This window comes from Phacochoerus africanus, chromosome 11, assembly GCF_016906955.1.
Source record: "Phacochoerus africanus isolate WHEZ1 chromosome 11, ROS_Pafr_v1, whole genome shotgun sequence".
Classification (NCBI taxonomy): Eukaryota; Metazoa; Chordata; class Mammalia; order Artiodactyla; family Suidae; genus Phacochoerus; species Phacochoerus africanus.
In genome coordinates this window covers 98,830,584-98,848,921 of record NC_062554.1, presented here as the reverse complement: position 1 = coordinate 98,848,921, position 18,338 = coordinate 98,830,584, and the positions used below count along the sequence as shown (strand labels likewise).

At 34.5% G+C, this 18,338-nt stretch overlaps 1 protein-coding gene across 1 annotated transcript in view; it reads right to left on the bottom strand.

The window, feature by feature from the left end:
* Positions 1-336: 336 nt before the first annotated feature.
* Positions 337-18,338, bottom strand: part of SEMA3C (semaphorin 3C) — an 86,973-nt gene continuing 68,971 nt past the window's right edge. The window contains exons 13-16 of the mRNA XM_047752569.1: positions 16,942-17,099; positions 7,738-7,805; positions 5,032-5,162; positions 337-3,098 (exon numbers count right to left, since the gene is read on the bottom strand). Of these exons, the coding sequence (XP_047608525.1) occupies positions 2,685-3,098; positions 5,032-5,162; positions 7,738-7,805; positions 16,942-17,099 (771 nt within the window). The 3' untranslated portion in view covers positions 337-2,684. The remainder of the gene's footprint in view (positions 3,099-5,031; positions 5,163-7,737; positions 7,806-16,941; positions 17,100-18,338) is intronic.

Sequence of the window (18,338 nt, the reverse complement as noted above, 5' to 3'; positions counted from 1 at the left end):
ATGTGCCTACAGATATGAGTGGATAAACAGTACCTGCTAAAGAGAAAACAAATTTGATGCTTGCTGTGCATAAAATGTGGAAATACACATAGAACTTGACAACACTGAATGCTTGTGGGTAGGATTTGCATAAAGGAGTCAGTAATACAAGAAGAATTTTCCATGTATATCTTTCTAGGACTTTTGAATTTTGAAATGTCTAGATATATTTCTGTCACAAAAAAAGGATAAATAAATAAAACTTAGAAAAAGAAAACAATTTCAAGAGTCAGTAGATTTTATCCTGTCAACAAGCAATTATAAACGCTACAATAAAAAGGAAAGTTAAAGACATCCTTGGGGAATTCAACATTTTATTTTGCCAGGCACATGATTTCTCCAATATCTAATTAAATATTACTGTGCTAACTACATTTTCTTACACAGAATGAACATTCACTGTAATGACAGTTTCATCATGCTAAAACCTATTCACAAAACTACACTTTGAAAAAAAAAAGTGCATTTCTACGAAGTTTTATGTACAATCCAAATGGAAAACATATCAAGTCACTGAACTGTTAAACTACACAAAATAAAAGCAACCAATCAACCACCAACATTCAGTATATGTTAACAATATTTTTCAGAAAAAAATGTTCTTTCCATTTGGCAGTGTTGTTCAAGAAGAATTTCTATAATTTTAAAAGGAAAGTAGTAAAAGTATATACAATTTAATAATGTTCAAAGTAGAAGGTATTAAATAGCACAAATAATGTTATAGAACTAAACATCCTTATTGTCAATCAGTTGGCATTTACATGAAGGAAGGGGACTTGCATAGTTTACCCTATCCTCTGAGTCTAAAACAATTTTACTTTCAACTCTATAAATAGAATAGATAGGCCATAAACACAAAAGGTGGTTTTGGCTTTATACACATTTCTATTTGTGCATGAGAAGAGAAATAACTATTTGTATAATAAACTGCTTTAGAAACTACTTTAGAATCATACACAATAGTTTTTATTCAATAGTTTTTTGGAATAAACAACATTAATGTTTTGTATGTTAACTGCTATTTTTGCCCCATTGAGGCCTCCTCTTATAAGATTATAATTTACCAACACTTAAATAATAAATCATATTCTTAGATTCTGTCAGTGATACATTCATTTTGACAATAATCTTAGTTCTTGACACTTTAGACTTCTTCATGGATTGTTAACTACATATAAAACTTTTGTACTAGATTTTGATTAGCTATATAATTTCTGTTTGCACCTGGAAACATGAAAATGTCTTTAAAAGTATATAAAGTAAAAAAGCCAAAGTTGTGTTTTTAAAAGAAATATGAGGATTCAAAGAAAATTTTCATATTTCTCCCATTTAATTGTTATTTGGAGTAAAAAAGTCAATATTAAATTATTCTAATAAAAGGATTCAAACATACAATCAGAAGATAGTTATTTTCACAAACTTACCACGTTTGTATTAATATACCAGTGAACATAAAGTACCAACATTCATTTAAAATAAAATAACTTTGTTCAAATTAGAATTTTTTTCACTTCTCCACAAAATGAGAATCTCTTCAGCATATATGACACAATTCACAAAAAAATGAATTGGTGACTTAAAATTCAGTATGATATCTAAGGTTGGTAAAGAAACAAAAGTGAGTTAATCATTGAAATTATTGAAATTTAAAAATTAGTCACATCTTTAATAAATTTCTGTCAATAAAATTGAATTTTCTACCTTTTTTTGTTTTTTTTTTTCCTTTCATTTTGATGGTTTCAGGTCTCATATACAAGTTTGATATTTCAAAAAGTTTTTCTTCTGAATTAACTTGCCATAAGACTAGAAAATTAGAATAAACACATTAATCAATTACACTGTGTAATATATTCTTTGAGTCTAGAATAACTTAAATAACTTTCAAAAAAGAAAGTTCTTTTCTGGAAGATGATAACATAAGAATATAAAATTAAATGTTTCACTGATATAATACCAATTTAAAGATATTAATAGTAAGGGTTCCTTTTTATCTTCCTGAAATAAGAGAACAGAGATCAATAACAGATATCAGCAACTGACAATTTTTTACCGTCTTAAAAGTAACCAAAAATATACTTCACTAGAAGCACATAAACTCCACATTATCATTTTATGAATCACTCATGTTTTATACAACTTTTCGATTCTCTCTTCCTTCTTTTTTTTTTCCTGTTCTATATTTCTTTTGACAACTACTGTGTCACATGCATCGATATAACTTTTCTATGTAAGAACTGTGAACTTGGCTTTTGTCTTTTCCTACAAATGATTGACAATTAGAAAGTTAAACCCTTAAAGCAAGGCAGGAAGATCAGGTTATAGCCCTCATTCAATTAAGGGATGTTAGAATCTAGTTTTACAGCCACCATAATAATTTTGAACAAAAGGTAAATAAAGATATAAATAAAATCTAGGTTAAGTTAAATATTTATATGCACCATAAGGACCATGCCATGTCTAGTGCTAGTCAATATTATACAAGAAAATGCATGCTCATTTCAGTTCATGTAACATTCACCGTAGGAGTGAGTAACCACCTTTCTCAGGAATTTCCCCTGGGTAAAGCATAAGATTCTTTGTTCAAAATTTAATCATCGAAGACAGGCCATTTACTAATGGAAGCATAAGCCCCATTTAAGAAAACATTATGATTCTGGCAGCTGATTCCTTCTATTTCTACTTTTTCGACTATTAATGAGAGCCTTTAATTTGCCATAGTCTCCTCTCATCTTTTGGGATTCTCCTCCTTGTTGATGTTGCTGCCGAGTGTCTTTGCAGTACTGATTAATCATCTGCATTTCTGAGTGGCTGAATGCCCCCATGATGTCCTTTGGATGGAAGGGTAAAGCCCTCACAGAGCTGGCCCAGGTCCATGGAGACCATTTGTCTGTCACAACAGCCACCATTTCAGAATCTAAAACTTTAAAGTTGATCTTGGCTATGGTCTGCTTGAAGCTGTTTTCAGTTGCAATGCAGTGATACAGTCCTTGGTCAGAATCCTGAACAGAGCGGATCAGGAGTCCTTGTGCAGTGGCTATGATTCGTTCATTCAGCTTGACCTAAAAGAGAGACAAAATTCTGAAAACCCAACTCTAAATTGTCTAGAAAGATATGACCAGCAATAGAGAATACTGTTGTCTTTCACAAATTTTGCAAAAGCATTGAGTCCTAATCAGCTTTCCTTCTTAGTGGACACAAATTTCTGGTAAGTCATATTGCCTTTTTTTCCACAGGATATCTAGACCAAGTCTATTTTCATAGAAGCATGGTTCATGTCTATATGTCATGTTCTAGCCTAAGAATTGTCTCTGTATAATAATAATAATCATACATTATGACAACTACCCCACATTACTTTGTAAGGAAATTATTTTTATATGCCACATCAATTTAAAATTAGGAGTTCCTGCTGTAGCTGAGTGGAAGCAAATCTGAATAGCATCCATGAAGATGCAGGTTCGATCTCTGGCTTTGCTCAGTGGGTTAAGGATCTGGCACTTGCTGTGAGCTGTGGTGTAGGTTGCAGATGCAGCTCGGATGTGGCATTGCTATGGCTGTGGTGTAGGCTGGCAGCTGGAGCTCCAATTTGACTCCTAGCCTGGGAATCTCCATATGCTGCAGGTGTACCCTAAAAAAGACAAAAAAAAATAGACTGGAGACATTTTAAGACTTATCTGATGACAGGTTTAATAGCAAAGAAAATAGATTGCAAACAATATTTTTATTAAATAAAAAATTAATTTTTTTAGTATTACAGATTTCTGGGGCAAGAAGAGGCCTAGAAGTCCATCTAGCTCATCTTTCTTACAGATAGTTAAGTCTCGTCTTATGCAAGTTGTCATCAGCCAATCATTTAATATTCCAGTGACAGAGGACACAAAATTTCTTGAATAGCTGATAACATCTTTGGATATATAGGTCTAAGAGTTGAAAAGTATTTTCTCATAAAGAGCCAACACCTTTTTAAGTAACTCTGACGCAATGTCTATGTTCTATAGCTTGGGGTTGTATTCACTTTACATACCCTTTATTAACCTATTATGTGGTATGTGAACACCACACAACAGAATACACACAAATGCAGAAGCCTCAATTTTTCCCTTCACTCCATCAGACTGTATTATGTACTGCTAATATACTGCATTTTATGCTATACTAAAGCTATATATACATATATATATATACACACACACACACACACACACACATATATACACACATATATATGTATGTGTATATACATGTGTATGTGTGTGTGTATATATATATATATACATACTTCTTCATATCTTCTCATTTGTCAGGACAATTTGACATCAATATTTTGGAATTCATTATTTATAGCATTTCACCCTATTCTATTTTACTTTGTTTCCCTTTTAAAGGAGTCTTTACCACTGATGAAATGTTAATGTAAGTGTCCTTTTATTTGAAAATCTAGGATTTTTTTTTTTACAAATCACTATATAAAGGCAATGGTCCCATAGTGATTTCACATTCTACCTAAGAAAACCCCAAGAGTGATGAACAGTAAAGCAATGGAAACAGCTTTACCACATAGCAGAAAAATGCTCTTTACCATAAAGGCTAGAGTCTAGTGTAATATCTTTCTGAGGAAAACTGAACGTTTTTTAAAAGCCCATTTTATCCTGTGAATCATACAAAGGTGCTGTTGTGTGAGAATTTGGCTTCTGGATTTGCACACATTTGTTTCTTGTACAAGTGCTTCCTCACATTAATACCCCCATCTGAATGCCCAAGCTCTTGTTTTAATCATTGTATTATAGAGGTGGGCAGGCAGAGAGGAATTCTAATTAATCCATCAACTCTATGGACAAAGGATTTTAAAGAAAGTGGCACTTGTCATCCCAAATACATTAAAGGATCTTCATATGTCTTTCCTTTTTCATTTAATCTGAACCTCACTGAGGGATGGTGATTTAATGCTCTTTCAAAAGCCCTGATTGACTGCTGTTCTGCTGTGTTACTCACCTCTTTCCTCCTGTCTTTGTCTTTCTGTAACAACCACTTGATAGATGCCTGTGGAGACTTAGGGGCACACTCAAGGAAAGTGGTATTATTTTTTACTCCATACTGAACAAGTTCAGCTGCATTTCTATATGCTGAAGAGCAAAAATAAAAGGAGCGAGAATGAAAGAGAAGTAATGGAATTTGAAGCATATTCTCCTATATGAATGTTTATTTCTCTATAAAACTGTGAGCAGCTATGGCAGCCCCCAAAGCTAGTCTTCATCATTTAACAAGCTGACTATTACACATTGTTTACCTGGTTTGTTTAAAGGGAAGGAGACAAAGATATAAAGGAATCAATGTCTATACAAGAATGCATTTAAAGTATAGCAGAAATCAGCACAGCAGTGTAAATCAACTATGTGTAAAACAAATTAATTTTTAATTAAAAATGTATTTAACATCACCTTGAATATTTAATTATTACAACAACCTTATGAATTTTGTCACCTTTTCATGGTTGAACAAATGGAAGCTGTGAGATAATGAGGAAACATATCCTAGTTAGTAAATGCCAAGCAATAATGAAGTCAGATTCATTCTACTCCTAAATTCCATACTCAACTTGATATAGATGAAGTTTATAAACACTGGAAAAAGGAAAAAAGCAAGGAGTGGGTGCAGTGAGATGCAGTGGCTGAGAAAAAGTTTGAAATCAGAGATGCCTGAGATAAAATCCTGACTTCACCAGCACTGGCTGTGTAACCTCACAGAAATTATTTAATCTCTGTGTCTCGGTTTTACTTGGTTCTAAAACATACTTTCAGACAGATTCTTTTTTTAATTTTTATTTATTTCTTTTTTTATCCCACCTAATACTCGGGGCAGAGCCTCCGTGCCTGCCCTGCCTGCTTGCATCTCTCACAAGTATCCTATCTTAGTAAATTTTTTTTTCCACTTTTTAGGGCCAAACACATGGCATATGGAAGTTCCCAGAATAGGGGTCAAATCAGAGCTGCAGCTGCTGGCCACAGCCACAGCAACGTGGGATCTGAACTGAGTCTGTGACCTGCACCACAGATCATGGCAATACTGGATCGCTGACCCACTGAGTGAGGCCAGGGATCGAATCTGCATCCTCATGGATGCTAGTCGGATCTGTTTTCACTGCACCACAATGGAAACTCCCCAGATTCTTTACTGAAATTCTTAAACTAGGAAGAGTATTTAGTAAAACCATATGGTAGCTTAAATACGGACAGAATTCTCATTCATAAAGCAGTGGGAATAGTAATAGATCCTAGTACAAGTTCTTGAGTATTAAGTGAGATGGTCCACTGGAAAAGCACTTAGCTCAGATTGAGACACAAAATCAACATTAGTGTTTGTTTATCATTACTTTCACTGTCAATATTCTTATCACTATAACTGCTACAACTATTATGAAGAACTGATGTACAGATTTACAAAATACTTAGTAAACAGAGAAACAGTAATCTGGATTTACTCCCTCAATTAGATGTATGGAACAATTAAGCAAAATGTGGCTTAATTTTCTTCTTGTTAGTGTAGTCAGAAACAAGAAAGTCATTCTTGAAAAAAAACCAACCAAACAAAAAACATCCAGACTTAAAAAGATTAGCAACAGGAGTCTCTGTGTTAATTGTTAGCAACAGTACCTCTGTAGTATCTTGGTGAACCAGGAAGAAGGTCTGCCTGGAGGCACGTCTGTTGGTAGGGTGGAGGTGGGGGAGGGAATTAGTAGGCTAAGTGTAATAACAAGATCTCTCCAGGTCAGGATGGGGAGAAAGAAATTAAATTAATTGTAAGATACAATGCTGGACTGCCAAAAGTATATGGAGTAGCTGTAAACGGTAAAAACAAGGCACTATAGTATAACCATGTTCAGAGCAGGATTATCTGCAATAGGCAAAAGTTGGAAGCAGTGCAAGTGTTCATCAATGGATGAATAGATAAACAAAATGTGATATATACACACATTGGATTATGTTTCTGCCTTAAACAAGAAAAAATTTTCTTACACATGTAACAACATTAATGAACCCTGAAGAAGACATTAGCTAAGTGAAATAAGCCAGTTACAAAAGGACAAATATTGTGTGATTCCACTTATTTAAGTATCTAGAGTAGTCAGATTCATAGAGACAGAAAGTAGAACAGGATTGCCAGAAGCTGAGGAAGCAAGAAGAGGGAGTTAGTGTTTAATGGGTATAGAGTTTACCTTTGGGAGAATGAAAAAGCTTTGGTCATGGATTGTGATGCTGGTTTCACAACACTGTGAATATACTTAATGCCATAGAACTGCACATTTTAAAATGGTTAAAATAGTCAATTTTGTTATATAATTTACCACAGTAAAAAAAACCAAAGTATTATTTTTGTCTTCAGCGGTAAATTAAAATAAGTATTTTTTTTCCTTCAGAAAGAAAATAATAGCTAAGAAAATCAATAATTACTATCTGTGTGAAAGACCTACATGCTAATAACATCCCCAAGTTTTGTTCCCAGACTTTTGATTTTCAAAATGCTTGGTATACATACAAATAAAATTTAATTTTTAATTATAATATATGAATTCCACTCATTTTTATAGTGAATCTCTCTGCAAAATGACATACTTTAATCTATTACAAGGTTACCCTCACAGAAATATGATATGGAACACTGCTACTCTTTACCAAGTTTGACCACTCTCACTTTTAATACCTTTTAGATTAAATCCTCTGCATTGAGTCAACGGATTTCCGTGTCTTACATCTTGTCTTCTGCTCCTCCTATAAAGTGTAGAAATATGTAAAATGACTTAGAATTAACATTGAAAATTATATCACATTTAAGAGACTATATTTTAAAATTTGCAATTGTTTGATTGCCTAAGTTTTCATAAGGAAAAGGGGCCTGATTATCTGACACTTATTGTTCAATATTTCAAAGACAGTGTGGGAACTTAACCTTGTTTTCAATCCAAATTAATTCAGCCTCTCTCCATCTACCACTTGTGATAAATGAACCTACTATTATGTGCATGTCCTGGGTAAAGGCTAGATTCCAAATTAATGGTGTAAATTTTTAGTTTAGAGATATTCCTACAAAATTTTCTAAGATGACAATCTCCAAACTATAAACTCACTAGCAGCTACCTCATTATTTTTTATTATATAAATATACTATTCTTATAGAAGTCAATACTTTCTAACCCATTCCAGATACAGTAAAAGTTTCCAGAACAAGTGGCACAAAGAACATGGATATTTAACATAAAGTTAAGCAAAATTTTCATTTACTAGAATAAGCATTTTCCTTCAAGTTTTTATTTTGAAAAATTTTAAGACTACAGAAAAGTGGATATATGAGTACAGTGAATGATGGTATACCTAGATTTAGAAGTTGCTGTATTTTGACATACTTATTTTTTCTCTCATATGTAAGTATATGTCATGTATATACTGTGTATGCACAAATATGAAAATCTTTAGAAATTAAGTTGCAGATATAATGTTTTACCCTTTAATGTATACATAAGCATAAATAATTTCCCTACATAATATTATCATAATAAAGATATCAGTATTTATTTAATAATATTATATAATATACATTTATATTAAAATTTCACTACTTGTCCCCAAAATATTTCTTATAAATTTTTTAAAAGTTTATTCAGGATACAATTAAGGTTCATTCAGTGCAATTAGCTGTTATCTATCACCAACTGAAGCATTTCAAAAATTTAGTTACATTCTTTAAGTTGGTCATTATTAAATAAAAGTTTTAAATTATTTTTAAACTAATTTCTCGAGTCATATTCATTATTTATATTAGTTTCGGCTGCATTACATGGTGGCACAAATCAAAAAATATCTCTTTATAATGAATCATGGTTATGGACATTGCTGTAAGAGAGAAGGGAGGGAATTCTCTTTAAATATTGGGAGTTCAGGGAGCTCCTGTCATGGCTCAGAGGTTAACGAATCTGACTAGGAACCATGAGGTTGTGGGTTCGATCCCTGGCCTTGCTCAGTGGGTTAAGGATCCAGCGTTGCTATGAGCTGTGGTGTAGGTCGCAGCTGCGGCTCAGATCCTGAGTTGCTGTGGCTCTGGAATAGGCCGGTGGCTACAGCTCCAATTAGACCCCTAGCCTGGAAACCTCCATATGCCACAGGTGCGGCCCTAGAAAAGGCAAAAAGACCAAAAAAAAAAAAAATTGGGAGTTCAGGGTAAATTGATTATGATAAATATATATGGATGAGCATGTCACTAAGTTAGTTAAGTCTCTCTTAATATTTTTACCCTAAGGATAAATTAAAATATTCAGTAAGAAGAAGGAAAATATTGAAATCACACTGGAATTATAAAATTTACAAATCAAAACTAATCTCAAAGTCATTGATAACAAAAAAAAATCATTTTAAGCTTATGGCAAATTGTCAATAGTTTATATACTTGATGGATTATACACATTATGAAAATATGAGATATATATAGTTTGTGTCATTTATGTATTCTTTTCCCAAAAGTCACATGATCCTTATTAAACTGTATTTCTTTACAACCACACACACAAACTAATGGAAGTTATTCTTATCTCTGGAATTACAAACTGTGTTTTAGAATAGTTCCTATATCAAGGTTTTACTGCTTTATATTCACTATATTTTGAAGTCACAAGGTTACTACCAGCTAACTTGTGAGTGTATACTATATGAGACTTAAGTTACAGCTCTTACGGCTGAACCGGTCATTTTCAGCCATCTACACAAACATTTTTTTCAATGGTTAAATTTAAACTGTTATGGCTTGGCTTAAATCATGACAACAACAAGGAGTCATCTGAGCTTTCTATACATTTAGATTCCCTTAAAGGCATATAGCATCATGAAAGCATGCTAGTAGACAGAGTCATATTCTATTTCATGTAGGATTGGGAATTTAGCTCAAGATGTCAATGTTTCCTCTATTAGAGTCTATTCTTTTGGATAAACAAGGAAATCATTTTTTTCTTGTGTAAAAAGCAGATATTTAGTTGAAGACTGAACTGGTTATCTTGTCTTAAAATAAAATTTCTAACTACATTTCTGAATCCAGAATGAGATTAAACTGCAAAATTTGATACAAACATACAAATACTTAAGATACTTGAGAGGAAAGCAAAAAATGCTTATGTTGTTTATTCTGAACACATTTTTTTTTAAAGAAACTATGGAGCAAATAATACTTAACTTTACTATGTCACAGTATAGTCTCCATTGATTTTCAAGTATAACTGTTCTTCTCTGTTTCCATGCAAAGGACACGTTTTTGTTTTTCATTCCTACACATTCCTCTAAGTGACTTTTTTGTTCCAGTTAAATAGTGCAATTGAAATAAAACCAGGTAAGTTAACACTTTTAAGGAGATTAATGAAAAATACTTCCAATGATCACTTGCATTATTACTATTTAATCTCTAAAGAAAGTAAATTCTACATATGGGAATTTAGGAGACAATCATGCAGCAAACATGTTTTGCATTCACTGTAACTATATGCTTAAATAATTTGGGGAATAATTTGGAGATTTTAAAGCAGCATATGTATTTTTAATGTAATTCCCAGAATGCAAGCATAAGCCACAGAATATCTTGTGGGACTTCTTGTCATGGCTCAGCATTAACGAACCTGACTAGCATCCATGAAGATTCAGGTTTGATCTCCAGCCTCGCTCAGTGGGTTAAGGATCTGGCATTACCGTGAGCTGTGGTGTAGGTTACAGGCACAGCTCAGATCCTGTATTGCTGTAGCTTTGATTTGACTCCTAGCCTGGGAACTTCCATATGCCACAGGTGCAGCCCTAAAAAGATTTAAAAAAATGTTAAAAATTTTCAAAAAAATAATGTCTTATACATATACAAATCAAAACCACCATGAGTAGTTTCTGTGCGGCTCAGTGCATTAAGAATCTGGCATTGCCACTGCAAAAAAAACCCACAATGAAATAAAACCTTACACCAATATATATATATATAAAGTATTTTTTGGCTCTCTGTGATAGAATTAGGACATTGCCAGATATCGAGATAGCTCTTTAAATTATTATTACTTTTTTTTCAGATCATGATACTTTTTTTTAACTGTCTGTACTTTAAAAAAAGTGGTGTAATTAACATATAACATTATATTAGACTCAGATGTACAATTTGATATTTGTATATATTGCAAAATGACTACCACAATATCATCTAGTTAACATTTGTCACCTCATATAGTTAAAAAAAGTTTTTTTAACTATATGCAAAAGTTTTTTTTTTTTCCTTGTGATGAAGATTTTTAGGATTTACTCTCCTAGCAATTTTCAACTATGTCACCACTCTATACCTTACATATTCATGACAATTATTTTATAACTGGAAGTTTGTACCTTTGCCTCTCTTTTGCCCATTTTTCCTACCACCTTCCACCAACTCAGGCAACCACAAATCCGTTCTCTGTATCCATTAGCTTGATTTTGTTGTTGATGTTTTAAAAATTCCACATATAAGTGAGATCGCACTCTGTCTGATTTATTTTACTGAGCATAATGCCCTGAAGGTTCAACAACATTGTCAGAAATGGCAAGATTCCATTATTTTTTTTTATGGCTGAACAGAATTCCATTGTATATATGCAGACATATACACCACATCTTCTCTATCCATTCATCCATCAATGGACTTTTGGACTTTGGGTTGTTTCCCTATCTTTGCTATTGAAATAATGCGGCAGGGAGTTCATGTCATGGCTCAGAGGAAATGATTCCAACTAGCATCCGTGAGGACGCGGGTTTGATCCCTGGCCTCACTCAGTGGGTTAAGGATTCAGTATTGCTGTGAGCTGTGGTGGAGGTCACAGACACAGCTCAGATCTGGCGTTATTGTGACTGTGGCGTAGGCCAGTGGCTACAGCTCTGATTTGACCCCTAGCTTGGGAACCTCCATATGTCGCTGGTATGGCCCTAACAAGACCAAAAAGCAACAACAACAAAAAGAAAATATGCTGCAGTAAGTATGGGGGAACATCTATCTTTTTTGAATAAGTGTTTATTTTTTTTGATAAGTACTCAGAAGTAGAATTTATGGATTGCATGATAGTTCTACTTTTAATTTTTTGAGAAACCTACAAACTGTTTTCCATAGTGGTCATACCAATTTATGTTCACATCAGCAGTGCACAAGTGTCTTCTTTTCTCCACATCCTTGACTTTTTTCTAACGGTCATTCTAATATGTGAGAGGTGTTACCTCACTATGGTTTTGATTTACATTCCATTCTAGTGATGTTGAACATCGTTTCATGTGCCTCTTGGCCATCTGTATATCTCTTTGGAAAATGTCTATTCAGATCTTCTGACCATTTTAAATCAAATTATTTGTATTTCTGCTATTAAGTTATATGAGTTCTTTAAACATTTTGGGTAATAACTCCTTTTTGGATATGTATTTTGTAAATATTTTCTCCCATTCAGAAGGTTATCTTTTCATTATGTTGATGGATTCCTTTGTTGTGCAGAAGCTTTTTAGTTTGATGTAATCTGACTTATTTATTTTTGCTTTTGTTGTCTTTGCTCTTGGAGTCAGATTCAAAACCTCATCACCAAGATTGATGTCAGTGAGCTTACTGTCTATGTTTTCTTTCAGTAGTTTTATGGTTTCAGGTCTTATGTACCAGTCTTAATCCATTTTGAGTACATTTTTGTGTGTGGTGTAAGACAGAAGTCTAATTTCATTCTTTGCATGTAGCTATCTAGATTTTTCCCAGAATTTATTGACGAGACTGTTCTTTTCACATTGAATATTCTTATCTCCTTTGCTGTAAATTAACTGACCATATATGCCTGGGTCTATTTCTGGGCTCTCTATTCTGCTCCATTTTTCTATGTGACTATTTCTATCTTAGTACATACTGCTTTGATTACAATAATGTTGTAGTATAGTCTGAAGTCAGGGAGTGTGAGTCTTCCTGCTTTTTTCTTCTTTCTCAAGATTGCTTTGGCTATTCAGGGTCTTTTGTGGTTCTATATACCTTTTAGGATTGTTTGTTCTACTTTTGTGAAAAACATCATTGGAATTTTGGTAGGGATTACTTTGAATCTGTAATATTGTTTTGGGTAGTATGGACATTTTAACAATATCAATTATTTTAATCCCTGAGCACGGAATATCTTTGCTTTTTTTTTTTCTTTTTTGTCTTTTTTTGCCATTTCTTGGGTCACTTCCATGGCATATGGAGGTTCCCAGGCTAGGGGTCTAATGGGAGCTGTAGCCACTGGCCTACACGAGAGCCACAGCAACGCGTGATCCAAGCTGCATCTGCGACCTACACCACAGCTCACAGCAACACGGGATCCTTAACCCACTCAGCAGGCCAGGGATCGAACCCACAACCTCATCGTTCCTAGTCAGATTCATTAACCACTGAGCCACGACAGGAAACTCCATCTTTGCATTTCTTTATGTTGTCTTCCATTTCTTTCATCAGTGTCTTACAGATTTCAAGGTAGAGTTCTTTCACCTCCTTGATTAAATTTATTCCTACAAATTTAACTATTTTTGATGCTACTGTAAATGCAATTGTTTTCTTAATTTCTCTTTCTGCTAGTTTGTTATTAGTGTATAGAAACATAACAAATCTTTTATATTGATTTTGTATCCTGTAACTTTATTGAGTTTATTTATTAGTTTTAGCAGAGAACCCCATGATATAAGGTTTAATAACAGGCATGGTACTGCAATATTAAACAATTTCAAGAAAGTTTCAGTTCTTTATTACAAGTGTATGATTAAAATCATGATTTGTGCCATTAGGATAACAATGTGGAATCTGTGTTTAAGCATACATTTTATAAAGGTTAACTGGATGGTAATAGGTGAGAGAATATGAGAACACATGAATCAGGTCATTTCAGCAGAATTTCAATACTATAAAAAATATCTCAAATATGCAATGACAGTCTACATATAACGTATAATTTACTTGAGAAATATTTCTTGGAGTTCCCATCGTGGAGCAGTGGAAATGAATCTGAGTAGGAACCACAAGGTTGTAGGTTCGATTCCTTGCCTCTCTCGGTGGGTTAAGGATCTGGTGTTGCCATGAGCTGTGGATGTGGCTCAGATTGGGCATTGCTGTGGCTCTGGCGTAGGCCAGCAGCAACAGCTCTGATTAGACCCCTAGCCTGGGAACCCCCATATGTCGTGGGTGTGGCATTAAAAAAAAAAAGACAAAAGACAAAAAAAAATTTTTAAAATGAGAAATGACTATAAACAAAATTTAAAAAATTCCTATCTTTGTTAAAGATGTACACATACAGGAGTTCCCTTATGACACAGTGCGTTAAGGATCTGTTATTGTCACTGCAGCGGCTCCAGTCACAGCTATGGCAAGGGTTCAGTCCGTGGCCCAAGAACTTCTGCATGCCCCAGGCGTGGTCAAAAAAAAAAAAAGAAAGAAATATTTCTTGTTTGTTAAACAAAAATGCTTGTTGGTCAAAGCCAAAGTCTGAAAGTTATGCAGGGAATGAATGCTAATCTCCAATTTCTTCATGTCACAGAATAGGCTGATATGCCTAAAGGACCACGGTAAGATTCACTCTGGTTCTCGTATCACTTCCTTTCTTAGAAAGTGTAGTGCTTCACTCTTCCTCAGCATTAAATCTGTTTGAAGATTGTATTCCAGGTGTTAGATATACCAATTTGTAGATCTGCTTACCAAGAAAGTATTATAGCCTTACCAACAGTTATGGCAATAATTTTTAAATGTCACTGCAATCATAATTGTGAGTGCAAAACAAATATGGTCAAAAATACCAGAAGTGATAATAAAAAAATTATTTTTTATTTGAGATTATTTGGAATTTGCTTCTCTCACATTTTGTGCCCAGGTTCTGAACACTAGCCCAGTGCAGGTAGAAGATCTCAGGTTAATGAAGTCCAGAAATTCTATGCAGAAATGCAAAGAAGCCATAGGCTTCCTGACTAAATTAAAAAAAAAAAACAAAAACACAAAACAACAACAACAACAACAACAAAAAACCATGGAGGAACACGGGTCTTTGAACATAGACTAAAGGCTCCTGGTTTAAAGAGAATTATTTTCACACCAATGCCTTTAATAGAGAACACTTTAAAATTATCTAGCTCTTCTCCCTACTCCAGATTCATATTTCTGCCTACTCAGCATCTCCACTTGAATATCTTCAGGCATCATCAACTTAACATTTTCTTTCTCCCCACAAACCTGCTCCTTCCACAGACTTCACTGTTTCAGGAAATGACATGTACATATTTCTAATGCTCAGTTTTGAAAACTTGGCTCATTTTGGAGTCTTCTATTTCTCTAACATTCCTACATGTAACATGTCAACAGATTCTGTGATCCCCAGCCAGATCCAGACCACTTTTTGTGGCCTCTGCCTCTGTCATACCTTTGTAAGCCACCATTACAGTCACCTGGAACATTAGTAAGTAGCCTAAATGTCTTCTATCTCCTCTCCTCCCACCTTTTCCTACCCCAGGGCTGCGATCCTAGCCAAACCCAACCAGATGATCCTCTTAAACCTTAAGTCAAATAATATCACTCATGTGCTCAAAAACTGTCAGCAGTTTCCATTTCACTCTGAATAAAAGCCCTTCCGTGACTGCCACCAAACTGTTCTTCACCACATTCAAGCCCTATTCAAATATCACATCTTCAGTAAGGCCTCCCCTTGCCACCCAGTTAACAGTGCAATCTCCTACTTCCCCATCCCCTATTTCCCTTCTCTGCACTTTTAAAAGTGATAGGCCTTATCATTATTTAATATATTAGAGGGTTTCTTTATTTGTTTATTGTCCGTATCCCCCCTCTAGAATTTATTATCCCTGAAAGCAGAGATTTTTTTCTTTCTGTTGTTATCTTTCAAGTTATATGCTGAGCTCTTCAACATTACCTGGCAAATAATTGTCTCATGACACAAATTGTTTAAGAAATAAAGAAAAGAATCTCAGAAGAATCAGAATCATCTTAATATGCAGAAGTGCTAGGGCTGTTTTAATCTGTCAAGTCCATTGAGGCCTATATCTATAATAGAAGATAAAGGAGCTATAAAGCACCCTCACCCCAGTAATTTTACTTGAAAGATCATTGGTGCTCAGGGTTGGTCTTATTTATTCTCTCCTGATGAACCCATGTTTTATAGATTTTGGCCCTATCACCCATCATGACCCATATCAAACTTTGACCAAAAATAGCTTTGATCTTGGCTGACCCTAAATTCTGTGTATTCTTTGCTCTATAATTTCACTGTTGGTGATTCCTTCCAACTTGGTACAAGTTAGTTCAGAGTTTCCTACCTGTCTTTGCTTGTATAAAAGGCATGGTGCCTTAGACTGCCTTACTCTCTTATCCAACCGGCAGTCACACAGTCACCATTCTAAGGAGTAAGGCATAGTCATCAAGATTTTGGAAGCATTCAGAATACCCTTTCTGGAGCAATGTTCCTGTTGCCTAAACTAGGACAAGCATTTGACTGTAGGGGAAATAGAGCAGCACAGGGAAATGCAAGCAAAGTAAGATTTAAGGATATCCTGAAGCAGATAAAACAAGATAAAAATTAGGTAATATGAAAAAAGTTAAATATTGCTTAAAATATTTGAGGCATTACAGGTAGGGGATTGTGTTGCAGAAGAGCTTTAAAAGGAGAAAGGAGTTTTTTCCAAAGTACTACATTCCAATATATCTGTGAGAATATCATGTCCATTTTCTTTATTCAAAGACTATATATGCTGCTAAACTTAACTACTACTTTTAGTGCCATTTTTAAAGAATACTGCAAGAGAAATAATTCTAATGATGTGGAGTACTGCTCAATTGTCTGATGTTATCAAAATTTTGATTTTTAGCTGAATATTCAGTACTTACCGCTTCCCAGTTGGGTAGAACCTAGAGCAAGAATGGCCATCCCAGGCGCAATAAGGGTCTCTTGCCAGGCAGCAGTCAGCACAGGCTGTACCATAGATGTGGCAGCGATGCAGAGACACTTGGGAAAGTCCTTCATTGGAGCTCACATACAACTGTTGCTATTAGAAGAATGATGATGATTTATTTCACATGTGGAAGTTAAAAGAAGACTTTCAACAGAAAACACACTACAATATATGCCCACAAATTCTTGGATTCATTTTGAAATAGACCAAAAATGAGAAGCAAAGTACAGAAGGTATAAAGCCAAAATAAATAAAGTTTTTCTACCTTAATATGCCTATAACATTACCACTTTCCTGTTTAAAAAAGAAAAGCTCAGAGCACCATGTAGAATGGTTATGTGTTTTTAGACATTGGGATTCATTGTTCTCTCAGATTTGAGCTAATGTATTACAGATTTAAATTATGATGTTTGCTTTTTTCTTTGACTGCTGTCTCCTGGCAAAGCACAATGGAGCTTTCTTATTCTTCAAGTCTGGCAACCCATCACCTTGTAAATTTGAAAAAGTCAAGGCTAAAATAAAGGGCATTTTTAAGTTTAGAAAAAATAGTGTTAAAGTTTCATTTTTTTCATGTCTTTGAAAATGACATATTATTCATTAGAGCAATTTTTCAATTATTTAGAAGACTGTATTTATATTTAAAAATGTTTTAAACTTTCTGTATGATTTCAGAGATCTTCAGCAGCCTAAGTCAAAAATAAAGATTTCACCCCCTTCATGTGTATGGTGTCAAGAGCTTACTATAATACTTCTCCAATTCTTTTAGCTGTGCATAAAATGGTTCTCAGGGGTTGAAGGAATAAGTTTCTAATTCACACTCCTCATTTTACAAAGGACTGATATTATTTAATTCAATTTAAAACAGATTTTTTTTTTTTTTTTTGGTCTTTTTGCTATTTCTTGGGCCTCTCCTGCGGCATATGGAGGTTCCCAGGCTAGGGGTCGAACCAGAGCTGTAGCCGCTGGCCTACACCAGAGCCACAACAACACGGGATTCGAGCTGCGTCTGCAACCTACACCACAGCTCACAGCAACGCCGGTTCGTTAACCCACTGAGCAAGCGCAGGGACCGAACCCGCAACCTCATGGTTCCTAGTCGGATTCGTTCACCACTGCGCCACGATGGGAACTCCAAAACAGATTTTTTAAGCTGGAACTGGAATACATGTACATGTCCACACATCATACACACACAATCACACAAACACACGCTTTAACTTATAAAAAGATTTAAAATTAAATCAGTGGGGCACCATTGGTTTACCAGGTTCTAGAGGCAGACCCTTGATATTCAGATCCCAGCTACCACAAATTTGCTGGGTAGTTTTTCTG